The sequence below is a fragment of the Acomys minous genome (assembly GCF_964271855.1).
Source record: "Acomys minous genome assembly, chromosome: 15".
Classification (NCBI taxonomy): Eukaryota; Metazoa; Chordata; class Mammalia; order Rodentia; family Muridae; genus Acomys; species Acomys minous.
Window position 1 is genome coordinate 81,530,348 of NC_140497.1, and position 26,225 is coordinate 81,556,572.

The 26,225-nt window shown below is 52.5% G+C and overlaps 1 protein-coding gene across 2 annotated transcripts in view; it reads right to left on the bottom strand.

Annotated features, from left to right (window-relative positions):
- Window positions 1–22,776, bottom strand: part of NOTCH3 (notch receptor 3) — a 42,475-nt gene extending 19,699 nt beyond the window's left edge. Inside the window, exons 1-24 of one of the 2 annotated variants that reach the window (XM_084759378.1) lie at window positions 22,577–22,776; window positions 20,046–20,124; window positions 14,965–15,107; window positions 14,543–14,881; window positions 14,336–14,458; window positions 14,004–14,237; window positions 13,196–13,351; window positions 12,914–13,099; window positions 11,279–11,392; window positions 10,854–10,967; window positions 10,272–10,505; window positions 9,995–10,105; window positions 8,854–9,046; window positions 8,621–8,772; window positions 7,974–8,087; window positions 7,377–7,532; window positions 4,906–5,131; window positions 4,390–4,591; window positions 4,143–4,290; window positions 3,566–3,750; window positions 1,666–1,798; window positions 1,331–1,588; window positions 1,126–1,244; window positions 241–806 (exon numbers count right to left, since the gene is read on the bottom strand). In XM_084759378.1, coding sequence (XP_084615504.1) covers window positions 241–806; window positions 1,126–1,244; window positions 1,331–1,588; window positions 1,666–1,798; window positions 3,566–3,750; window positions 4,143–4,290; window positions 4,390–4,591; window positions 4,906–5,131; window positions 7,377–7,532; window positions 7,974–8,087; window positions 8,621–8,772; window positions 8,854–9,046; window positions 9,995–10,105; window positions 10,272–10,505; window positions 10,854–10,967; window positions 11,279–11,392; window positions 12,914–13,099; window positions 13,196–13,351; window positions 14,004–14,237; window positions 14,336–14,458; window positions 14,543–14,881; window positions 14,965–15,107; window positions 20,046–20,124; window positions 22,577–22,694 — 4,403 coding nt within the window. In that variant the 5' untranslated portion in view covers window positions 22,695–22,776. The remainder of the gene's footprint in view (window positions 1–240; window positions 807–1,125; window positions 1,245–1,330; window positions 1,589–1,665; window positions 1,799–3,565; window positions 3,751–4,142; window positions 4,291–4,389; window positions 4,592–4,905; window positions 5,132–7,376; window positions 7,533–7,973; window positions 8,088–8,620; window positions 8,773–8,853; window positions 9,047–9,994; window positions 10,106–10,271; window positions 10,506–10,853; window positions 10,968–11,278; window positions 11,393–12,913; window positions 13,100–13,195; window positions 13,352–14,003; window positions 14,238–14,335; window positions 14,459–14,542; window positions 14,882–14,964; window positions 15,108–20,045; window positions 20,125–22,576) is intronic. The other variant, XM_084759379.1, reaches the window with a different exon arrangement.
- Between the last annotated feature and the right edge of the window lie 3,449 nt (window positions 22,777–26,225).

Sequence of the window (26,225 nt, forward strand, 5' to 3'; positions counted from 1 at the left end):
ATGCGCAAGATATGTAGATGAAAATATAAATGGTCAGTGAGGAGGCACATAGATAGAAGCGGGTAGATGAAACTACAAGTGTCCCGGTGGGAGCAGGTGTGAACAATGAAGGGACAGCCCACTAGACAGTCCAAAGATGCACTGACAGCAAACAGTGCACCATATAGATGGACAGAGGGGCGGAGTCTGGAGGGGGTTCGGGGGGGGGGTTCGGGGGGGGGGAAGAGGGGGGATGCTCACTTGCAGGTGCGTTCTCGGCCACCAGAGTAGCAGTCGAAGTTGTCATAGAGGCAGGCTGGAGAGCTGCAGGCTGGGTCGCACTGGCTGTTGTTGAAGAGACGCCAGCACTGCAGTGCCTCACACTGCCGCCAGGGGTCGTCTACGCTCAGAGAGCAGTCACCTCCGTCCCAGCCACAGCCGGGGCTGTTGCACTCGCGGTCGCAGTTCTGGTCCCCTCGCTTGGCCTGGCAAGCGGCTCGCGGGCACCGTGGCTCCTCCGGGACTTCAAGGTCTGTGGAAGGGGTCTCGCAACGAGGGCCAGCCCAACCCGGAGCGCATACACAGCGGAAGAAAGGGGCACTCTGTACAGGCAGGCACGAGCCCCCGTGCAGACAAGGGGAGGCTGCACAGCTAGCGTTAGTAGCTCCTGAGGGTGATGCCCTAGAGACCCGGCAGGAGGGCCCGGACAGGCCAGGAGGGCAAGCACAGCGTGGCCCGCGGGCCGTCTGCTGGCATGGGATACCCACTGGGCACTGCAGCTCTCGGCAGGTCCGTGCCACCCTCTCACAACGCATACCCCAGAATGGCTAGTGATGGGATGAGGGAACCAAAAGAGGAAAAAAAAAAAAAGTGAAGGTTAAAACTTGAGAAATGATGACCCCCACCCCACCCCAAATCTCTCCGATTCCAGCAACCTCCCCTTCCCTCTAATGACCTCACTTTAAAAAGAAGCCATGCCTTTCCTAGGAGGCCAAATGGGCAAGCTACAATTTCATTAAGTCAGACACTCCAAACAATAATTCAGCATCTCTCAGAAGCCTTTTGCCTTCCACTTTTCCCTTATAGAACTACCCTTCTCCTTCCCCAAGCCCCCCCCCACCACCACCACCACCACTCAACACCTACCTGGACACAGTGACAGGTGAAGGTCAGCCCACCACCACGGACTGTGCTGGAACGGCACTGGCCTCCATGCTGACAAGGCTGGGACTCACAAGGGGACAGGGCAGTCTGACAGCGAGGTCCTGAAGAAGCAGATGCAGGAAGCTCAACCACCCCAGCAGATCAAACACAGTCAGGTTCCTGGGCAGTGTGCATGTGTCATACTGACCTGTGAAGCCAGGATGGCAGAGGCAGCGGAAGTGGCCACCTGGATCTTGCAAGCAGTCCCTGGTATGTGCCGCATGGCAGGTACCTGGGCGACACTCATTGATGTCCGCCTCGCAGTGCAGACCTGTGTATCCTGGGGGACAGTCACAGCGGAAGCCACCCACCAGGTCCACGCAGGTGCCATTGTGCAGGCACCGGAGACCCGAGTCCAAGGATGGGCCTGGGCCACAGTCGTCCTCGTTAATCTCACAGAGAACTCCTAGGGGATGGGAAAGCGGTCAGTGGAGGCCAGAGACAGCCTTTCATCCTGTCTCCCTAACCCTGGCCTTGACGTACCCAGTGTGCCGGGGGGACAGGAACAGAGATAGCGGGCCACAAGGTCAATACAGGAGCCCCCATGCTGGCAGGGCTGAGAGGCACATTCATCCACATCGTCCTCGCAACTGTCACCGGAATAGCCAGCTGGACACTGCGTTGAGGAAGAGAGGAATTCACTCAGCCCTGGGGAACACGGACGTGCCTAGGCATAGCTGTGAGGACCCAGAATCCCAGAACAAAAGGACACACATAGACCTTCAGCCACCCAGCCAGTACAGAGGGTAGACTTACCCCAGACAAGGAAACACTGTGTTTGCTATTTTTATTTATTTATTTATTTATTATTATTTATTTATTTATTTTGGTCTGGGAAGAGGGGCTCTCGCTTGAGAACTTGCCTCCTTCTGATTGGCTTGTAGCATGTCTGTGGGCTATTTTCCTGACTGCTGATTGACGTGGGAGGACCTAGCCCACTCTGGGTGACCCCATCCCCCTGGGCAGGTGGGCCTGAGCTGTATAAGAAAGGCAGCTGAGCAATCTAAAGGAAGCAAGGCAGTAAGCAGCATCCCTCTGTGCTCTCTGCTTCCGTTCAGGCCTTTCACTCCCTGCCTTGAGCACCTTCCATGGCATCCCTCAGTGATGGCCTGTGACTGGTAATCTGAAGTAAACCCTTTCCTCCCTCAAGTGGCTTTTGGTCCGAGTGAGACTGGGAAGGCCACCAGCACACTCAGGACAGACTGACATATGCTCCCAGGAAAATACCCAGGTACCCCAAATCACACATCCAGACAGAGACACTGACAAGTCACTCTAACCCCACAGAGAGACACAGCACTGAAGACAGAAGCCCCCACAAGCATGCCCAAATCCACCCACAAAGACATGAGGCTGTGGAGCTGAAAGGGCAGGCGGTTCAGTGGGTAAGAGTACTTGCTGTACAAGCGTGAGAACTCGAGTTCAAATCCCCAGCACCCCAGCCAGCTGTGGTCTTGTGTGCCAGTACCCAGCTGCTTACGTGGTGGGGGCCATGACACACAACAACAGGAGGATCACTGGGGCTCACTAGCTACCAGCCTAACTTGAGGTTCAGTGAGAGAACCTCAAGGGGACAGAGCAGAGTGACAGAGGGGGACACCTGATGTCTTCCTTTAGCCTCTGCACACACACTCCTGTGTGCGCCCAGTGCACATACACAGACATATATCCATAAGAGGAAAAAGAGAGAGAGAGAGAGAGAGAGAGAGAGAGAGAGAGAGATGGCTGCCTGGCTGGTTGCGCACTCCTTTAATCCCAGCACTCACGAAGTAGAAGCAGATACATCTTTATTAGCTCCAGCCGGAGCTACATAGTGAGACTCTGGGGAACACAAAAAAGGAGAAGGAGGAGGAGGGAGGAAAGGGAGGAGGAAAGACTAGAAAGACACGCAGACAGATATGGTGGCGCATGCCTGCCTTTAGTACCTGAGAGCCAGAGGCAGACAGATCTCTGTGAGTTGGAGGCCAGCTTGGACTATATAGCAAATTCTAGGACAGCCAGGGCTATATAAAGAGACCATGGCTCAAAAAACTAATGAAAAAAAAATTACAAACAAGACATGCACCGGGTGTGATGGAGCACGCCTTTAATCTCAGCACTTGGGAGGCAGAGGCAGGTAGATCGCTGTGAGTTCAAGGCCAGCCTGGTGTATGAAAGCAAGTCCAGGACAGGCAAGGCTACACAGAGAAACCCTGTCTCAAAAAAAAAACAAAACAACAAACAAACAAACAAAACATGATATGCAGACAAGGGATGAAGCTCAGTTTTACAGAGTGCTAATCTACCACACATGAAATATTGCTGGGGGGGAGGGGGGGAGCTCGCGCAGGACAAAGAAACACACCGAATTGGCTCCTCTCCCTTCTCCCTAAGATCCACTTACCTCACACACATAGCCCCCCATGTAGCCACGGCAGGTGCCCCCATGCTGGCAGGGCTGGGCTGTGCAGGGGTCCACCTCCCGTTCACAGTGACTACCTGTGCGGCCCTCTGGACACACACAGTAGTGCGAGTGGTCTTTGTCTATGCACTGTCCACCTGCCTGACACAGCTGCTCCAACCGCACCCCTGAGAAGCAGAGAGTGACATCAGGCCCAGGGGTGGCTATGCATCCTTCCCTCTTCCGGCCTACGTCATACATACACCCAACACCCCTGCTGTCATCAATCCCTAGTGTCTCCTCCACACTCCAAAGGGCTCTCAGGCAACCTTGTCAGCTGGCCTGGCCTCCTCCCGCAGCACACGGCGATGCCTCTACCAGCTCAGTCACGTGCACCATTCCAGCCGTCCCACCGTGGTAGATACAACCGCCATCCTGGCCAGCTAGTCTGCAGCCACGCACATACTGAGCCACACACTTCACTGGACCCATGTGTCGTGTGACAACCCCACTGGCCTTATACCAGCAAGAGGTGCGTGCCACCCGTCAAGCCCCCACACGCACCACGCGCTCCCCTCACCCATCTGGGATGCAGCCTCCCTGCAGGGTAGGCTTCGTATGTCACACAGGCGGCCACTCCACCCAGGGACACAAACGCAGTAGGCCCCAGGCTGGACACAGCGACCGCCATTCTGACAGGGTGCCTGGCTGCACCAATCCACTGGGTTCTGCAAAAGAAACCCTCAAGGTCAGTGCTGGGAGAGATGCCCCCACAAGCCCCCACTTTATTTCTAGACTCTTCCCCCAGGACCTCAGACACCACCCACCTGACACTGACTCCCAGCAAAGCCCTCCCGGCAGGTGCATTGAAACCCTGGGTGGGTGGGATGGCAGGTGCCCCCGTGCAGACAGGGCCGGGAGAGGCAGGGGTCTGCCTCATATTGGCAGTGGGTGCCTGTGTAGCCAGGGTGACACAGACAGCTGAAGGAATTCACGCCATCTACGCAGGTCCCTCCATTGAAACAGGAACTAGAGGGTAGGACAAGAAGGTTAAGCTCCACCACTTGGAAGACCGCCCCGACCCTCCCGGATTTAAGTGCTTCCCAGTTGCTGACTCTCGCTGCCCTCGGCATGCTATAGCCTTGTGAAGATCTCACCTGATTCTTTCACTACGGACCCTGCCTCAGTCTGGGCCTCACAAGGACTGGAGTCTGTAACTTCCAACCAGCCTCGGCCTCTCTTCAGCCACGTGCACTCGTCATTCGACCCCTCAGACAGACTCCAAGCCCAGTGAAGCCCTCTCTCTGGTCCCCATTCCATCACAGGCACCATGCCCCACCCACCTGGGGCTGCAGTCTTGCAGGTCACTCTCACAGTGGAAGCCTCCATAACCAGGCGGACAGGCACAGGTGAAGGAGGCCACATGGTCAGTGCAGGTGCCGGGTCCACAGGGACTGCTCAGACACTCATCCACATCCCGAGCACAGCGAGGGCCAGCAAAGCCAGGGAGGCAGGAGCAGGAAAAGGAGCCCACACCATCCTGGCAGGACCCACCATTGAGGCACGGGTCTGCAGAGAGCAAGAAGGAAACCCAGTCATTCCTTGGGTGCCCCTTACCTAGCTGGGCATCACACAGGGGAAACACTCAGGAAGAAGACAGAGGGGAAAGCCCTTTTAGTTTGCTTGCTTGTTTTTGAACCAGGGTCTTACTAATAGCCATGACTGGCCTGGAGTTTACTATGTAGACTAGGCTGGCCTCAGACTCCGAGATGAGCCTATATGCTGTCTGCCTCCTGAGTGCTGAAATTACAGGTGTGCACCACCACACCCAGCCTGCAAGGGACACTCTTGGTCAGAGACCAAAGTTTGTCGCCTTCTGTGGTCAAACCTCCCCCTCCAACTTGTCCTCTGATCTCCACATGAATGCCATGGCACACCTGTGCAACAGACATAAATAAATAAATTTTAAAAATTTTATTTTAAAAAGCCTCTTTGATCTATAGAGCTGGCCCAATCTGTAGGTTCAACCAGCAGATGAAAACTAGTGAACGTCAGAGATTGCATAAGATCGAACATGCACACTTTTTTTCTTGTCATTCCCTAAACAATTGAGTATAAGAAACACATACGTGGGGCCGGGCGTGGTGGCGCACGCCTTTAATCCCAGCACTTGGGAGGCAGAGGCAGGCGGATCGCTGTGAGTTCGAGGCCAGCCTGGTCTACAAAGTGAGTCCAGGACAGCCAAGGCTACACAGAGAGACTCTGTCTCGAAAAACCAAAAAAAAAAAAAAAAAAAAAAAAAAAAAGAAACACATACGTGGCATGTACATTGTGCTTGTTACAGTGAGGTGGCTTAGCAGGTTAAGGGTGCTTGCTACACATGACTGCCTGCCTGAGTTCAATCCCTGAAACCCACATGGTGGAAGGAGAGAACCAACCCCTGCAAGTCGTCCTTTGGCCTCCACGCATCCAAAGCAGCATGTGTGCATGCACACACATGCATGTGCACACACACACACCATACATACATACATACATACATACATACATACATACATACAACAATTTAAATTCAAAATGGAAGTCTAGGTTGGTGAGGTGGCTCAGCATGGTTAAAGGTACCTGCCAGCAAGCCTGACATCCTGAGTTTGGGAGCCCTAGGTCCCACAAGGTAAAAGAACAGAATCCCCAAAAACTGTCCCATGACCTATACACATGGCACTTACACACCCACACCCATACACACAATAAGAGTAAGTAAATGTAGTCAGGAATGGTAGTGCATGCCTTTAATCCCAGCATTCAGGAGGCAGAGGCAGGCAGATCTCTATGAGTTTGAGGCCAGCCTGGTCTACAAAGTGAGTTCTGGGACAGCCAGCGTGGTTATACAGAGAAACCCTGTCTCAAAAAACCTATTATTGTTGTTGTTGTTGTTATATAATTAAATGTAAAAGCTTTAAATAAAAACTTATCTAGAGATGATTTAAATTCTCTGAGAGCCAGGCTTGGTGGCGCACACCTTTAATCCCAGCACTCGGGAGGCAGAGGCAGGCAGACTGATGTGAGTTCGAGGCCAGCCTGGTCTACAAAGTGAGTCTAGAACAGCCAAGGCTACACAGAGAAACCTTGCCTCAAAAACAAAACAAATAAATTCTCTGGGAGGATACACAGAGGTTATTTGCAAACATTAAGTCATTTGATAACAAGGGATCTAAGTACCCATAGAGTCTGGAATCCAATCTCAAAGTACCAAGGAATATATGTCCTAACACTGCCTGCTGTGATTCATGAGCTCGGCACAGGCCTCTCGTGACCAGTGTAGCCACTACTAGCCCCATAAGCTTAATGGGCCCTTGCTATAGCTGCCAGTCCAAACAAGATAAGCTACAAATGTAAAATACATCGAGCAAAATACAAATTTTTGAAGGCTTATAAGTAGAAATGAAAATATCTCTATATTGGCTGACATAAAACATATTTTTAACTTTTCATTACATTTTTGGATTACTATTATTATCATTGTATGGGTGTGCATGGGTGTGTGTGTGTGTGTGTGTGTGTGTGTACATATGGCATTCATGTAGAGTCAGAAGACAGCATTGTAGGATTGAACTCGGGTCATCAGGCTCAGAGGCAAGTGGAATCATACCACCAGCCCGCTGCTTATTTATTTGGTGGTTCTGGGGACAGAACTAAGGCGCTCATACAGGAGAATAACATCTGTGAGGGAACAACACCACAGTGCCAGGTACATAGGATGACTTGATGGGTGGGTTCCCTGCAGAAGCGCCCCCAAGGCTCCCTGTGTACTTACTGGGGTCACAGTCGTCAACGTCCTGATCACAGAAGGGGCCAGTGTATCCCCCGTGGCAGATGCACCGGAAGCTCCCTGGCAGGTTGGTGCAGGTACCACGGGGGCCGCAGGGTGAAGCCTCAGCACATTCGTCCACATCCTGCTGACATCGTGGGCCTGGAGGTGAGAGGGGAGGCAGTTAAGGTTACGGGGTAAGGTGGGCACTGAGGATGCCTGCAGCTCAAGGAGAAGCTGCAGGCTGAGGCAAGGAAGGACAAATACAAGTTGCCCTGGGCACTTGGCACATGCCACTCCTGAACTAGGCTCTGCCTATCTCTTCAGCTGGTGACTACACACTCTGAAGTCACTTCTTCAAAAAGCTGTTCATCAAAGCTCAGGTATCCCAGCATCCTCAGCCCCATATAGCCTCCTCTTATCCAGGCTGTGAAATATCTGGATCCGGTAGTCTTTTCCCAGAATGAAGGACCTTCGAAGGCAGAGCAGGGGTGGGTCCTCTTTGGGCTCCCTAGCATCACCCAATATGGAGTAAGGGAAGAGGAAGAAGGAAGAAAGGAGGGGAAAAGCAGGGGGTGGGGGGAGAGGAGAACACTGGTGTACCTTGCCAGCCTGGGGGACAGGAGCAGACAGTCAGCTGGCCAGGATCAGACTCACAGTGGCCTCCATGCTCACAGAGGCTTGGCGTGCAGGGGGAGAGCACCTCACACTGACGGCCTGAAGGGAACAGGCCGGGTTTAGTCTTAAAAGACTCACTACTCCCATCTCCCCCATCCTAAAGTCCCCACCGTGACAGACAGACAGACAGACAGAGAAGAGAAAGTGGAGGAAGAGGGGGAGGGAGGAAGGGAAGAGGGGGAGGGGGGAGGAGGAGGAGGAAGAAGAAGATGATGATGATGATGATGATGGACAGTAGGGGCTGGACAGATGGTCCAGGAGTTAAAAGCCCCTCACCCCCAATCATGAGGACCAGAGCTCAGACCCTAACATCTATATAACAAACTATAACCCCAGCTGTAATTTGGAAGGAAACAGGAGGTCCACGGGGGCTCACTGGCTTCCAGCCTATCCAAGAAAGCACAAACCCCAAGTTCAGGGAGAGACCCTGCCTCAAAGGAATAAGTAAAATGATAAAGGATGGCAGCTACAGCCTCTACACACAGGACACACGGGACAAAAAGAAGTAAGCAACACTTTTTAAAAAAAAAAATGAGAAACAAGGGTATCAGAAGCCCTGGGGAGGAACACACCCTGGAATCCGGGGGGACAGGTGCAGCGGAAGGCTGTTCCATCACTAGTGCAGGTGCCACCAGCCTGGCAGGGCTGGGACTCACAAGCATCTGGAGCCAGGCTCTGGGTGCAGCGGGGGCCACTCCAACCGGGCTCACACACACAGCGGAACCTGGTTGGGGGAGGCAGTCAGGTGTGGCAGGCGATGGGAGAGACAGGACAAGAGGAGTCAGGAACTGGGGAGGGGCCTCACCCGCCAGGTGCGTCATGGCAGACTCCGTGGCCGCAGGGCTTGTGGGCACAAGGATGGTTTGCAGGTAAGCAGAGTGGAGGCAGGGAGCCAGGTGGGCAGAGGCAGCGGAAGCCATTTTCCCCGTCCACACAGGAGCCACCCTCTCCACATGGGCTGGATGCACACTCGTTGATCTCCACATTGCAGAGGGGCCCTGAGAAATTTACAGGCAACTTTATTCCAGATCAAAGACAGTGGTGCTGACTTCAGGAGGAGATGCACCTTGCTCTATATCACACAGCTGTGTCTCTATATGAGGACCTCATTCTGCTGACAAGGCGACAACTCCATCCAAGTGCAGGGTACCACAAGATAGGGTCATTGTGTTCATTCTCTCTCTCTCTCTCTCTCTCTCTCTCTCTCTCTCTCTCTCTCTCTCTCTCCTCCCTCCCTCCCTCCATCTCTTCTTTCTTTCTCTGCTTTTAAAAACATGTATTACTTATTTATTTTATGTGAGCACTTGCATGTATGTTGGTGCATTGTGATGTGTGCCTGGTGCCCATGAAAGCTGGTGCTGAGGGTGTCAGATTCCTGGGACTGGAGTTAAAAGTAGGCTGTGAGACTCATTAAACATGGAAAAGTCAAACCTGTGACCACACAGAGCCTTCTGTGTCCTAGGGTCTTTGGGACAGGAAAGTACTCTGCATGCTACCAAAAGAGAAACGTACATACCAACCTAGCCACAGATTTTTTTTTTTATCTACAGTGGTTTCCTGTCTTCAGGATGTGCTAGTGCAGTGGTGGCGCAAAGCTTAAGGGAGTAACCAACCAATATCTGATTTGACTTAAGGTCCACTCCACAGGATGGAACCCACACCCAATATTGCTTCAGTGACCAAGAACCTAAGGCTAGATAAGAAAACCCACCCAGAGCCCGGCATGGTGGCGCACACCTTTAAGCCCAGCACTTGGGAGGCAGAGGCAGGCTGATCTCTGTGAATTCAAGGCCAGCCTGGTCTACAAAGTGAGTCCAGGACAATCAGGGCTACACAGAGAAACCCTGTCTCAAAAAACCAAAAAAGAAAACCCACCCAAAAGAGACCTGTGGCTTAATCCCTGTCTTACAAGGCCCACCCCCTCCACGGCAGCCACCTGCCCCCACCTGTGAATCCAGGTTGACAGACACAATCGTAGCGGTTGATGCCATCACGGCAGACTCCAAATGTACAGGGGTTGCTGGCACAATCATCAATGTTGACTTCACAGTTCACACCTGCAGGGAGAGAGACACGGCAAGGAGCAGCTGCGCTATTGCCAAGGACCACTCGCAAACTCATCATGGACATGCACAAACACACACACACACACACACACACACACACACACACACACATACCTCACAAGTACTGTTCCTGTCATAGCCCAGCCCCAAACCCCACCTGTGGTTCCAGGAAGACAGCGGCAGAGGTACTTGTCCACCAAATCTAGACATTTGCCCCCGTAGCGGCAAGGCTGGCTGCGGCATTCATCCACCTGGCTCTCACAGCGTATGCCCGTGTAGCCTGGGGCACAAGCACACGAGAAGCTAGCAATGCCGTCGACACAACTCCCATGGTGGCAGGGGTCCGGAGAGCAGTCGTCCACATTTCGCTCACACAGAGTGCCCTCAAAGCCTGCAAGAACAGGACGTCAGAGTCCACCCACTTGCCCATGGTCACAGTCTCAGCCCAATTCTAGCTCAGCTTTCAGGCCTCATCCCTACCTGGTCTCCATTCCACGCAGCTCCAAGCTCTGCCCCTGGCACAGAACCTCCCCCTTTAAGTCCCACTGCCAACTACACCCTGCCAAGACCTTTGCCTACCTCTACGTCAGCTTCATACCCCCGCTGTTGCTGGTCCTTTCCTGGCCTCATTAAACCCTGCTCTGAGGCTATCCCCACGTGTGTCATTGGTCCTTGATACCCGTCAGCCCGCCAGCCCACCTTCTGGTTCCTGCCACAGCCTCATGCCCCACACCCTCACCCTCTGCACAGCGACACTCATAGCCGTCAGGCTGGTCCACACACTTGGCACCATTCCGGCAGGGCGTGCTTGCGCATTCGTCCACATCCAGCTGGCATGTGGACCCACTGAATCCTGGAAGTGGATGGCGGGTGAAAGGTAACACAAATAGTTAAGCCCTGCCTCATTTGAGTGGGAAACCCCCTTTGCTTTTTTGCCTTAAGTCAATTTCAATGCAGACTAGGCCAGGGAGACAGCTCAGAAGATAAAGGCGCTTGCCAGCCGACCCTGACCACCTGAGTTCAATTCCCAAGATGTATACAGTGGAAGGAGAGAGCCCACATACATGCAAAAAAAAAAAATTATGTATTTAATTAGCTAATTCCTTTCTTGTTTCAAAGCTGGCACCATCTGACAGGCCAGGCTCCCTGCCCCCGGGTCCTCACCTGATGGGCAGGTGCAGCTGAAGCCATTAACTCGATCCTTGCAGATGCCACCATTGACACAAGGACTGCTCTGACATTCATCGATGTCCACTTCACAGTAGGTCCCCGTGAAGCCTGGAAGGGGAGGGCACGGGGCATTGGAAGTTCCCCTCAGAAGGTCTTTTTCACTTTAGTTTCAGGGCTTTTGATTCTGTTGTTGTTTTGCTGGCGATTGGTTCTCGCTAAGTTCTTTGGGCTGGCCTCGAACTAATGACTCTGCTGCTTCAGCTACTCCAGCATTGGAATTACAGGCGTGGACTAAAGTTTATAGGGCTCCCTTCAATGTTATCCCTGCAATGTTCTGCTCTGGCCCTGCGCCTGCCTTATCCAGGGTTACAAGGTTTCACCCAAAAGCACAGAACTCTCTCCCTCTCTCCAGCCAGGAAGCATCACTTTAAACCCAGTCTTGGTTTAAAAGTTGAAAGCCAGCAGGGCGTGGTGGCGCAGGCCTTTAATCCCAGCACTCGGGAGACAGAGGCAGGCAGATCGCTGTGAGTTCGAGGCCAGCCTGGTCTACAAACGAGTCCAGGACAGCCACGGCTACACAGAGAAACCCTGTCTCGAAAAGACAAAAAAAAAAAAAGTAGAAAGCCAAGCCTGTCCTCTCATGACCAAGCTCACACCATTCACTCATCTATACAAGCACACACACACACACACACACACACACACACACACACACACACACACACGCAAACACATGAAAGAGAGAGAGGAACCAATTAAAAAAAAAATATATATATATATATATATGGTAGGTGCAGGGCCAGAACAGAATATATATATATTTACTAGGCACAAAAAGCACATGCTTTTCAATCCAGTATTTAGGAACCAGAGGCAGGTAGAGCTCTGTGAGTTCAAGGCCAGCCTGCTCTACATACTGAGTTTCAAATAGGGTCTCAGTCTTTAGCCCTGGCTGGACTGCTGTTCCCTATGTATTAAAAATATGTGCCACTACAACAGGCTTTAAAAAAATTTTGTGTGTGTGTGTGTGTGTGTGTGTTGCACACATGGGTATCTTCAGAGGCCAAAAGAGGGCAGAGGATGCCCTAGAGCTGGAGTTACAGGCAGTTGTGAACTGCCCCATATGGGTGCTGGGAACCCAACTCAGTCTTCTAGAAAAGCAGGAAGTACTTTTAACCACTAAGCTATCTCTCTAGCCCATTTTATTTTATTTTATATTTTATTGAGACAGGGTCTCACTTTCTAATCCCACTCATCCTGAAACTCACCATGTAGACCTGACTGGCCTCAAACTCACAAAAATGAGCCTGCCCCTGCCTCACAAGGGCTGGGATTGCAGGCCTGTGCCTCCATACCTAGCTTTTTTTGGTTTTGGTTTTGGTTTTGGTTTTGGTTTTTCGAGACAGGGTTTCTCTGTGTAGCCTTGGCTATCCTGGACTCGATTTGTAGACCAGGCTGGCCTTGAACTCACAGTGATCTGGCTGCCTCTGCCTCCCAAGTGAGTGCTGGGATTAAAGACGTGCGCCACCACGCCTGGTCCCTAGCTTTTTTTTTCCCTAAGTACATAAAAATAAACCAAATTCCACCCCTTGGCCTTCAGGACCCACCCAAGGCACACCCACCACCCACCTGCCATGCAGATGCAAGTGAACTGGCCAATTCGGTCGAGACATGTGGCCTGGTTGCGGCAGGGCCCGGATAGACACTCATTGACATCAGTCTCACATCGAGGTCCAGTGTAGCCACGTCCACATTGGCACAAGAATGAGCCCTGTGTGTTCACGCACCGACCCAGATGTTCGCAAGGGTTAGCGCCTGCGGAATGGGGGCACAACCAGTATGGGCATGGCCAACCGTGGCCCCCCACCCCTTCCTGTTCTCAGGCTCATTTCCGGAAGGTGCCCTTCTCACCAATAGAGCACTCGTCCACATCCTGGTCGCACGCCCCTCCAGTGAAACCCGGTGGGCAGGTGCAGATGGCCCGACCACTCACAGGGTTTGTGTCACAGATAGCATCCTCATGGCAGGGGTTGCTGACACACGCATCATCCAGATGACACAAGAGGCCTGAGAACAGACAGGTAAACAGAGATCAAGAGTTGGTCCCCAGGTTGGCCCAAAGTTCCCACCCACCTAGCATTTGAGGAAGATGGTTGGTACTGGGAACGGACCCCAGGACGGTGAAACTCAGGCTGGCAGGCTTACTCAGCGAGCACCTTACCCACTGAGCATCTTGCTGGCCCATCCCTTGCTTCCTGTTTCTTGCTTATGTCACCCAGCAGTGTATTTAGCATTTGTTTTTATTTTTAAGCCATTTGTCATGAACAAAATTGAAACACACAGGGTATGTTTCACATATGGAATACTTGGTTCACTATTGTTCATCTGCTGATCTGCTTCTTCTAAACCATTTGAAAATAACTTGGGGGAGGTGGGGGTGGGGGGACTGGAGAGATGGCTCAGAGGTTAAGAGCACTGACTGCTCTTCCAAAGGACCTGAGTTCAAGTCCCAGTAACCACATGGTAGCTCATAACCATCTATAATTTGATTTAATGTGTACTGTATACATAATCAATAAATCTTAAACAAAAAAAAGAAAAAGAAACACCCCCAGCCCCACCACAGTCTTGCTGTACTCAAATCAGAGTCTGCCTTCACCTTTCACTCTGAAACCATCAGATGCGCACTCTGTTGCCTACAAAGAAAACGGCCACTCACCTGTCTTGCCCATAGGGCAGGCACAGTAGAAAGAGGCCACCCGGTCATGGCAGGTGGCCCCATGGAAGCACACAGCTGTAGCGCAATCATCAATATTCTGACTGCAGCTCTCACCCGTCCAGCCATTGACACACACACAGCTGTGGCCACCCAGGAGGTTGAAGCAGGTGCCTCCATTGTGACAGGCATTGGGCTGCAGCTGACACTCATCCACATCCTCTGTGCAGAACTGGCCTAGGGCACAAAGACGTACTAGTCTGTGTCGCGCATGTGCCGCCCCCCCCCCAGGTCAGCCCCCTCCCCCCCCCACTCCCTGCAGCCCTGATGCCCACCTGTCCACTCAGGAGGGCACTGGCAGTTGTACGTATTGACACCATCCACACACGTTCCCCCATTGAGACACCGATGTCCAGGGCAGTCATCCACGTTGATTTCACAGTTCTGGCCCTCAAAGCCTAGCAGGGGAGGACAAGGTAACAGTGGTCACAGGGGGCTCACTTATTGTCCCCAGGTGCCTCCCCTGGGTACCATGTACTCACCAGGAAGGCAAGCACAGTCATAAGTGGCATCACCACTCTGCCTACAGGTGCCACCGTTTCGACAGGGGGAAGGAGCACAGGGCACTGTGGGGTTCTCACACAGCAGCCCAGTATAGCCAAGAGGACACTGGCAGCGGAAGGATCCAGGTGTGTTGAGGCAGGTACCTCCGTGGCGGCAAGAGCCACCAGCTCGGCACTCATCTATGTCACTTCGACAGCTGCGACCCTGGTAGCCGGGTGGGCAGGAACAGACGAATCGGCCGTCCGACCCCACTGAGCAGCGGGCACCATGAGCACAAGGGCTGCTGAGGCAGGGGTCTGGTAGGGAGCAGTCTGGGCCTGGAAGGACCAGGAGAGGGTGAGCTTGGGACTGACCACATCCTTGCCTGTCATGGGTTCCCATTCCAAGCCCACCCCTTCACCTCGGAAGCCACGGGGACAGCGACAGGAGAAGCGAGCAGTGCCCGCCACCACTGAACTCTGGCAGACGCCCCGGCCAGCACAGGGGCCTGAGTGGCAAGGGTCTTCCAGTTGGCATCGCTCACCTACCCAGCCTGGCAGGCACCTGTGGGAAGAAATATGTGGTGGGGACAGTATAAATGCCAAACAGGTAACACAAGACACACTCACTAAACAGCACACTTGCCAAACTGTCAAACACATCAGTTTCCTTCCTTCCTTCCTTTCTTCCTTCCTTCCTTCCTTCCTTCCAGATGGGGTTTTACTATGTACCCCTGGCTAGCCTTGAACTCACAGAAGTTCACGTACCTGTGCTGGGCTTAAAGGTGAGTGCCACCACTCCCAAGCCACACCCACTTATTCTGACAAATATTATTGACACCTACTACCTACTAAAACACAGCAGCAAACAAAATAAAAGTGACTCTTACCCTCTTGGTCCTCACAGCTGGGTCAGGCAAAGAAAACACGGACAAGTAACACATTAATATGAAACACGCCAGCAATAGCTTGTATAAGCCACGAGGCTTGTGAAGGATGCGGTACTCGCTGAAGAGCGTGCCCATGGCCCAGGATCTGTGACTATCGCCTTAGTTCTTTAAAAAAGGAGATGGGCCAGGCAAGGTGGCGTACACAAACCTGACAGTAGGGAGGAGTAAGCAGGACAGTAAGGAGTTCAAAGACAGCCTTAGCCACATTGCAAGTCGGAGGCTAGCCTTGACTACATGAGACTGTGTCTCAAAAAAGAAAAAGAAAAAGAATATATATACATATATGTATATGTATATATATATGTATATATATACATATATATATATACATATATATATATACATATATATATATATAAAACAAATAACAAGAGGACTTGGACTAAAGCTCAGTGGTTTAGTCTTGCCTAGGATACACGATGCCCTAGGTTCAATTCCCAGCACAAGAAGAGAGAAGGAAAAAGAATTTTTGCCAATGTAATTGTGAAGAATGTCAACACAAGTTCACTTTGGATTATTCAAGCCATCTCAAATGGCAGCTGGTTTTTTTAGTTGGTTGTTTGTTGGTTGTTTGGTTGGTAGGTAGGTAGGTTGGTTTTACTCCCCCACCACCACCACCACCCCCCCGAGACAGGGTTTCTCTGTGTAGTCTTGGCTGTCCTGCACTCACTCTGTGGACCAGGCTGGCCTCGAACTCCCAGTGATCCGCCTGCCTCTGCCTCCCGAGTGCTGGGATTAAAGGTGTGCGCCACCACCGTCCAGCTAGTAGGTTTGTTTTTCAAGACAGAGTTTATGTAGTCTTGGCTGTCCTCAATTCCCTTTGTAGACCAATCTGGCCTCAAACTCACATCAATCTGCCTGCCTCTGCCTCCCTAAGTGCTGGGTGGGATTAAATGCGTGCACCACCACGCCTGGCTCGGCAGCTGTTTTGTTTTATTAAGATTTCTTTATTTTACTTTTATATGAATGAGTGTGGTTTTTTTTTTCTGCATGTATGCATGTGCACAATGTGCATCCTTGGTGCCCACAGAGGTCTGAAGAGGGCACTGACACTCAGCGTGGTTGTGAGCCACTAGACAGGTTCCGGGAACCAAACACAGGTCTTCTGAAAGACCACTAAGTGCTCTTAGCTGTAGAGCCATTTTCCAGCCCCTGTGTATTTACTTACGTGTATATGTGTGTGTGGCTGTGTGTGGGCACGTGTGGGCCTGAGTACAGTGGACTCAGAGGCCAGAAGAGAGCATCAGAACCCCCGGAGCTGGAGTTAAGGTGGGTAACCATATGAGTGCTGGGAATCACACTTGGGGTCTCTGCAAAAGCACTAGGTGTGTCCGTTCACCGGCCCGGACATACCAGCATCTTTAGAAGACAAAGGCTAGGGATGTGGCCCAGCAGCAGCTCTTTCACAGCATGAGTTCCATTCCTAGTACACAAGAGAGGGGAAAGTCGGGGTCGCGAGAGAAGAGGGGGAAAGAGAAGGAGATAGAAACTGACCGATTTGGAAAACAGAGAAGAAAGGTCGTGTGCAGGCAAAGGCAGAGAAAAGGGTGGGGCAGCAGCCATCAACGTAAGAGAGCCTTCCCCCTGGACCAGCTATAGAGAAAGCCAGTTACAGCAACGCCCTCCAGGATTTTCCAGAGTACATTTCTATTGTTTTAAGCCAACCCTGTTTGTGGTAATTTGTTACAGCAACCACAGGACACTCACAACCAGCCTATGGGTGTTGGAATGAGTGGATGTTACATTTTCACACACTAAAGAAGGTTTAAAAAAAAAAAAAGGTGATGTGGGGGAAGGGCATTCCAGGTAGTGGGAACAACAGACGAAAAGCCTCCGACTCCAGGAGGCAGACACACCCAGAAAAAGACCCAGAAACCACATTGACACATTCAACTGGGCATACTGGCCTGGCAAACACAGACACCAAGCCACAGCCTCCCACGCGTTTATGGGAAACTCTCACTCACATGGACAGGCGGCAGATAGCCACAAACCCTAAACTCCTTTCTCCCAAGCACAAGCAACTCTCCACGCACGGATTGGGTGGGGCTTGGCAAGGGCAGTTCGGCCCTGCAGTCTGCAGCCCCTTCCCCAAACCCACCAAGGTAGTCCTGAGTGTAAGAAAACAAGAATTGGAAGACAGCTTTAAGCTTGCAGTTTTCCCAGGGACAGAAGTGAGGAGGGCTATGGAGGGGGATTGGAAAAGTCAAAAGGTCCTGGCTCTGCAAGGACACAGCCTACGTCATCCCTACCTCAACCCTCCTCTCCTCCACCCTACCCTTCTGGCTCCAAGCGCCGCAGATCCCCTAGCTCCGTCTTGTCCCAAGTGCCAAGGGCAGAACTCAAAGCAGGTGACTCAGTTCTTAGCGTCACCCTACAATATTCCCCCCGAATTCCAGTCCCAGCTAAACAAGTCGAAGCTCAGCCCGGGAGGGATGTGGGTATCGTTCGAAGCCAGGGGGATGATGCTTTGAGGGGGGACCTAGGGGAGGTCCCCTACCCAAAGACCTGCAGGGCGGCGACGCTTAGGCGCCAGGAGGGGGCGCTACGTGCAGGGCGCTGGGAACCGCGGGTATCAACGCCAGGCTGGGCGCGGCCCCCTCCCTGCGCCGCGGGCGGGTTCCCACGCTCTGCGCCCCGCGCCCCCGCCGACCGGTCGGGCCGGTTCCAGCGGGGGCCCCCGCGCCCCGCCCCGCGGCCTAAGCTTGGTGGGGGGGGGGGGGTGACGGGAACATAGCGGGGTTGTGGGGGAGCGGCTTCCAAAGAGAGAAGCGACCAGCAAGACAGACAAGGACCAAGCGACAAAGAGCTCCGGAGCCTTCTTCGAGAAGGGAGACTTTGGGGGGCAGGGTGGGTCGGTGGGAGAAACTGACATTTGGGAAGTCACTCCTAAAAAGACAGGAGGATTTGAGAAACTGAAGGAGAGGGTTGGAGGATAAGAGGATAAGGGGGACATAGGCTGAGGTCCCCCCAAAAGATCTACTCCGGAGCCTGAGCGGGCTCCACTCCGCGCAATCCGGGCTCCCGGAGGCCGCGAGAGCCGGTGATTCACCTGTCGAGAGGCGGTACGGCCTCGGGCGTATTCACCTGTCGGCAGTAGTCCAGACTTTTTTTTTTTTTTTTTTTTTTTTTTGTTACACTGCGCAGGCGCCCGCTAAGCGGCTCAGCCTTTCTTCCAAGCGACTGCTTCCAAGTGAGGGCACACACTGGCCTTCCAGCCTCAGGATGCCCCTCGACCAGTAATCCCTAAATGAAGTTAACTGGGGTTCCAGCCACTTGAGTTTATCTGCCAGTGTAAATTTCAAAGGAGGCTTTTCTATAATCGAAAGTCATCCTGGCCCCTCCTAGCTTGAGACTGCCCCACTGGCTAGTCCGCACGGTATTGAGTAAATGAACACATTGATGAACTAATTCATAGCTGCTGGATGGACTGCAATTACTATTAAAAAGAAAACAAGCCCAGTAACCGCACAAACCTTAAGGTCGTCCCCTCCAACCTAGAGCCTTGTAAACACTGGGCAAACACCACTGAACATCTCCAACCTCCAAAGAGTTTCAAACGTCTATCTTATTTTTTAATACATTTTTTTTTTTTACATTTGTTTGTGTATGTATTGGTGTGGAGGTAAAAGAACAGCTTGCCAAGGTTGGTTCCCGTCTTCCACCTTTTTGGTCCCCAGGATTTTAACTCAGATTGCCAAGCTTGGCAGCAAGAGCCTTTACCTGCTAAGCTATCTCACTGGGCCCGTGGCCTTTGGAAACAAAATGAAAACATTTTTGAGACGTCTCATTCCTAGGACTCAGTGTGTAGTGCACACTGGCCTCCAACTAAAGGCAATCCTCCTGCTTCTGCTGGGAAATACAAGTGTAAACCACCCAGTTAAGGGTTCTTTTCAAATCTTCACAGCCAACCTCATGAAAGAAAAGCCATTCCAGATGCAAAAGTGGCTCAGAAGGTCTCCCCAGCACTTTGCTCCAGGTGCCCCCGAATCCAAAGCTCTGTCTGCCACCTGTTAGCTCTTTCCCAAGCCCTGCTCTTCTTCCCTCTGTGTTTCCTTGTATTACTGAACAAATAATCATTGGGCACCTTCACAGTCATACTCCAGGGAAAGCATACTTATTTCACAGCTGCAGTGAGGTTCAGAAAAGTGACTAACACAAGGTCACAGAAACCAGAGCACAATAAAACAGGACTCTAATACAGCGGCCTACATTCTGAGATACGGGAGGCTATGGATTGCGCCACTGCTGTCAAGCCACTGTCATTGGCCTCGGAAATCAATTTTCCATTCCAGAATACTGTGACTTAACGGTTTAAGTCTCAGCCACTTAGCAACGTGATGTGAGATTTGAACCCAGGCCAGAGCGACTCAAGAGCCTCTAGTCTTAACTCTCTCTCTCTCTGATTCCCAGTAGGGAAACACAAGAGGTTACCCAAGCCACACACATGGAGGAAGTGATACCAGCATGCCCCAAGAGACTCAGAGACAGAAGAAGAGGACGGATTCCCTCCCCATGCAGGGCCCACTGATGGCACTGGGCCAGACACTCACAGGCAGGCAGCCTCCCGGGAGGGCTGCTGAGTGCACCGACCTCCGTTTGCACATGGGCTTCCATCCAGACAAGGAGGGGCTGTAGGGGGGGGGGCAAAAGAAGGTGGGGAGGTCAGAAGACAAGACACCCAGAACCCCAAACCCTCTTCTCCTGTCTGCCAGGCAACAGCTGCATTGGGCTAGGAGGGTATCTCTGTGGGTACTGAGAGGCCCCCCGATCTACAGTTCCCACGCCCCCCCCTCCGGTCCAGCTCCAGCTGTTGGGGCTGCAGCTGTCCCTGCCAACTCAAGCCTTGGGAACCACAAGGCAGGGGTGGGTGGGAAGGAGGAGGAGTTGACTTTCACTATGTGCCAGATGTGGGGGCTCAGGAAGTTGCCCTGACTAGGACATGCTTACTAGAAAGGAGGCACCGAGTAGGAAGTGGAGGTGTTGTGGGCTAAACAGAGGCTGCAGGTTCAAGCCCATGTCTTGGACTTGACGGAGGAAGCAGGGAATGTTGAGCCTCTGGGCCTACAGTCCCTGATAGCACTTGAAAGAGTAAGCAAAGCGTGGGCCCCAAAGAGTAACCAACGACAGCAGCAGAGAGATGGCTTTGGGTGCTAGATGGATCGGATGTGTAAGTGTAAGGGAAAGCCAGCTGGGGCAAGACGTGTGCTGCCCTGTCCAGTGTCCCCATCCCTCCCTCAGGGCTGTATCCCTCTTGGGCGTGGCAGTCTTGTCAGATGGGTGAGAGGTGTAGCCAGGTCGGAGCTAGTGGAGGAATTATGTGCTCAGGCAGGTGTAGGCCCCTGTAGAAGCTGTGTTCTTCACGGAGAGAAGGCAAAGGGGCCGAATTGGGAAACGGGGGTGGGGGGGGGCGCAGATACAAACCGAAAGGAGAGAGACACTGAGAGAGTGAGCCTATTCATTTTGGGGGACACCGCACCGGAAGCGGTGCAGTGAAAAACACAACTATGTGAGCCGTGTTTGTGTGTATGTGTGTGTGTGTGTGTGTGTGTGTGTGTGTGTACCTGTGGATTTGTGTGTCAGTCTGTGTAAGGACTTGAGAGTATTATTAGGCCACTGTGGGGCTAATAGTGAAAGCGCATGGGCATGCTACCATGCTGGTATCCGTGAACAGAATAGCCGTGTATTCCATCCATATGCACACAAGCGGCATGCCCTGTGCACCTACCCATATGAATAGCGTTATTCAAGCATACAGCTCGGTGGCCACGGGTATGTCTGGGTTGGCACCTATGAATGCATACCAGAAGTCTTGAGTGACCTATGCGTGTGTGATCGTATTTGACTGTATGAATGCACATGTGAGCAGCGAACACGTAGAAGTGTCTTGTGTGTGCCAAGTGTGCATCTGTGAGTGTGCTAAACCTGCACACATGCACATTTGCACCTCTCTATGTGTGACAGGCCATGAGTCTGCACTGGCCCCTGCGGGGGCGGCGGCGGTTCCTGCCCAGTCCTGCCTTGCTGAGCCTAGAGGCTAGGCTAGGGACGCCTGTCCCTCTATGCAATTCTCACCAACTCTCAACAGGCCCAGCACTGAGTGCCTCCATGGGCGCACTAGAACCCCTGGCCCGGGCCAACGTTCTATGCCCCTCCCCCGTTGATCAGGCCTCCCGGGGCAGGGGTGGGGGCGCCCCCTCAGTCCCCTCTCTGGCCCTCAGTGGGTCCCGCTTTGTCTGGCAAAGAAAGCGCGAGGCCGGCCGGGGGGAGGGGGTGTCTAGACGGCGCAGCCATTGTCCCGAGCGGGGGAGGGGAGCGAAAAGTGGAGAAGGAGGGGCGGGGGCCCCAGACCTGCTGGGGAGGGCTCCGGCCTCAGGGAGGGGGCCCAGAAGCCGAAGGGGAGCACGTGGGCCTCGCCCCTTCTTCCCTCCCGCACAGATGTGGGATCCTGAGATTGCGGGACCCCGAGATTGCGGGACCCCAGTAGGCAGAAGAGGGAGCCAGCGGCACGTGGGGGAGGGGGCGCGAGCGCCGCAGGAGCTCCGGCTCCGGCTCCTCGCATTTCAGCGCCGGGTCTTGCAGCTCTCCGGCCTGAGAAGTTTTCGCCGAGTTCAGAGCTCCTAGAACTTCGCGCCCCCTCCTCTCCACCACCCCCACCCCCACCCACCCCCGCCTGCCTGGGGTAGGGGAGGCGCTTTTGTGCAAGTGGTCCTAGGCCTTAGGGGTTCTTGAGCCCCTATCCTAAACTTCCCAGGACTCCGGGCAGGATAGGATGGGGTGAGCCTGAAACTGTTGGTACACCTCGCCTCCAAATTTCAACCCCAGACTCCCACCCACATCTCGAGCTACTAGTCTCGGATTCCAGGTTCATTCAAGGGTCTCGATTCCTTCAGCTTCTAGGGCCCTGCCTTCCCATCACGAATCTCTGCGCGCCCCGTGACTGGCATGCAGCCCCCAGGTCCTGCACCTCTGCCCCGGCTCTAGTCCTGGACTTAAAGTTCCTCTAAGTCCCAAACTTAGGGAGTTTTGTGCTCCCCCGCCCCTGCAGCCCCAGTCCCACCCTCCAAGTCCCTGATCCCCTCACCTGCAGCCCCCGGCCCCGCTAGCAGCAGCAGCAGGGACAGCGCCCGCATGGGCGGTGGTGGCGGTGGCAGGGCCATCAGGCGAAGACGGTGGAGGCGGCCCCGGGCCCCCAGCCCCATGGCGGCCGGGCGCGACCCTCCCTCCTCCCTCCTCCCTCTTCCCTCCTCCCTCTTTCCCAGGGCTCCGGGCGCGTCCCGGGCCAGCCTCCGCGCCGCCAACTTCGCCAAAGTGAAGCTGCCGGGCCGCCCCGCCCCCAGCCCTGGGAGGCTCGCCCCGCCCTGGGGCCGGCCCTTAGCGCCCCCGCCCCCTGCCCGGCCTCCTGGGGTCCTACCCTGTACCCGCCTAGCCTGGGACCTGCGGACCTTAGTACTCTCACGTCGGCCACGAGAGATGCCGGCCTAACCTGCGTGGCATGACAGGCACTCAACTCATGAACGCACCATCCTCATCCTCCAGCACACAACCAAAGCCAGGCCATATATACACATCCAGGACACAAACGCAACCGCCCCACCCCACCCCACCCCCGATCTCCAAACCCTCCAAACCTAGGTCTAGAGAGGCTGCTAACCACGTTAGCAGCCTCTCCACACATACAAACTCATGCAGAAGTTTCGTAGGGACACTAACATCAATCAGCTCAAAACTCGGGGCCCCATCGGGCCGTAAACATAGGGCAGCGTTTACACTCTGGCCAGGAGTCGCATGCACGTGAGTTTCATGTGCCTGTGCGCAGGTCTCCTAGGAAACAACCTCCTTTTCTCCTAAGTGTGCTGATCACAGAGGTCTTCCGAAGAGGGAAAGGTACTTGCTGCAAATCATGAAGACCTGAGTTCAATTCCTGGGACGCCCATGGTAGAATGAAAGAACCAACACACACAAATTGTCTTCTGGCTGCCACATGCTTCCTATGGTACATGCACCACACACACACACACACACACACACACACACACACACACACACATATATACACAGGAAATAAATAAGATAAAAAACGTCTTAAAGGTCCACACCAGCTCCTGGCTCACTACACACTACACACCCTACACGGTTTTACTGTTAGACCTAGGTTTTCGTTGTCATTAATTTTACTACCAGTCAACTTGCAAAGGCTTCTAAAAGCCCCCTCTATGCGTAAGAGTGAAAACTCTAGAGGTCCAAAGCCCCATCCAGGGGGGAATCTCGAGAGAGGGAAGGGGAAGCTGGTCTTGGACATCCTCAGCCCTGGGAGACCGTAGAACCCTGGGGAGGCATACACAGACACCCATGTGCTGGAAGGAGAGAACCAACACCCGCAAGTGTCCTTTGTCCTCTACAAGTGGAACACATGCCCTCGACAACACTGGACACACAATAAATAAATGTATTTTTTTAACTGGGCAGGGTGTCATAACATATACCTTCTCACCAGGCAGAGGCAGATAGATCTCTATGAATTCAAGGCCGGCCTGGTCTACATAACAAGTTCCAGGACAGCCAGGGATTTTTTTTTTTTTAAAGATTTATTTGATTGCCAGGCATGGTGGTGCACGCCTTTAATCCCAGCAGTAGACAGAGGCAGCTGTGAGTTCAAGGCCAGCCTGGTCTACAAAGCAAATCCAGGACAGCCAGGGCTACTATACAGATAAACCCTATTCAAAAAAGCCAAAAAGAAAATACATACTTCCCGTGTGTGTGTGTGTGTGTGTGTGTGTGTGTGTGTGTGTGTGTTTGCGAGCGCGTGCGCCACCACACCCGGCAGACATTAAACTTTAATTGGGCACAATTGGTGAAGTTTTTCTACCTCTTCATTATTTCTTCCTCAATGTTTTGTTTACTAATTCATTAATTTTGCAGTGCTGAGATACTGCCTAGGGCCTCCGAGTATGCTGACTAAATGTTCTACCACTAAACTACATTCCCCAGCCCTTGGTGTTTTGAGACAGGGTCTTTGTATGGAGCTCAGGCTACCCAGTGAACTCACAGTGTAGCCCAGGCTGACCTTGAACTCTTGAATCTGACTCTACCTCCCTAGCACTGAGACTGTAGGCATGTGCTGCCATCCATGACGTGGTGGTTTGAATAGGAATGGCTCCCATGAATTCATGTGTTTGACCGCGTGGCCCACAGCACTAGTGGGAGATAGGTGTGGCCTTGTTGGAGAACATGTGTCACTGTACAGGTGGGAATTGAGGTCTCCTTTACGCAAGCCACTGCCAGTGTGGCACACAGTCTCCTTCTGCTACCTTTGGATCAAGATGTGGAACTTTCATCTCCTCCTCCAGCACCATATGTGTCTTCACACCACCATCTTTCTTGCCATGATGCTAATGGATTAAACCTCTGAAACTGTGACCCAGCCCCAATTACATGTTTTTCTTTATAAGAGGTTGCCGTGCTTACTGGTGTCTTTTTACAGCAATAAGACACTAAGACACACGGTATCTTCCACAATAACAAGTAGTTATACCAAAAGGAGATATTCTGAGGCTCTAAATGTCCTGGTGCCCATTAAACTTTTGCCCACTGGATTTTTGCACTTATTGGTGATTTCTTTTGATTTGTTTTGTAGGGTTTTTGTTTTGTTTTGTTTGCTTGCTTGGTTTTTTTGGGGGGGTGGGGGATGTTTGTCTTAGTTATATTAGTGTTTTAGGCAGTTTCGTTTTGTTTTGTTAATACATAATTTTACTATATAGAACTTGCCGGCCTGGGACTGGCTGTGTAGATCAGGCCAGCCTTAAACTCACAGAGACCCAACTGCTCTAGCCTATGAAGTGCTGGGATTAACAATGTGTACTACCACACCCGATTCTGGATTTTTTAATTTCAAGGTGAGGTATAATTTACACTACGTAAATTTACCTATTAAATTTACCTGTTTGCCATTTTGATGCTGACAGTTCAGTGCCACTTAATATATTCTCAGTTTTGAGTAATTATGGCCTCTCTAGCCCCAAGACATTCCATTATCCTGGGAAAAGGGTCTTGGTTCACCAGCAGCCACCTTCCTCTCCCTGCCACCAGCTTCTAACAACTACGAATCTGCTTCCTGCATCTATGGCTCTGATTGCTTTGGATGCTTATTTTCTATAATTTTATTTCACTTATTCCTGGGCGTGGGCGTGCCCAGCGTCTGTGTGGAGGTCAGAGGACAACTTGTAGGAGTCGATTCCCCTCATCTTCCATGTGGGATTGGAATCAAACTCAGGCCATCAGGTTTGGCTCTGCGCCATCTCTCCTGGCCCTGGTAGTCCATATAAATAGAATCCTGACCTTTATGCCTTTTCCCTTTTTTGAGGGTGTGCCTGGAGACAGGGTCTCAATATGTACTTTTGAGTGACCTAGAACTCACTCTGTAGGGCAGGCTGACCTGGAACTCAGAGAGAACTGCCCGCCTTTGCTTCCTCATTGCTGGAATTAAAGGCATGTGCCAGCACAACACGCCATGGCTTTTCTTTTCTTTCTTTTTTTTTTTTTTTTTTTTCGTAAAATTTGAAAGTTCTAACCAGGTATGGTGGCACCTGCCTTTAATCACGGGAGACAGAGAGATCAATGTGAGTTCGAGGCCAGCCTGGTCTACCAAGTGACTCCAGGATAGCCAAGGCTACACAGAGAAACCCTGTCTCAAAAAACAAAAAGAAGAGAAAGAAGAAGAAGAAGACAGAAGA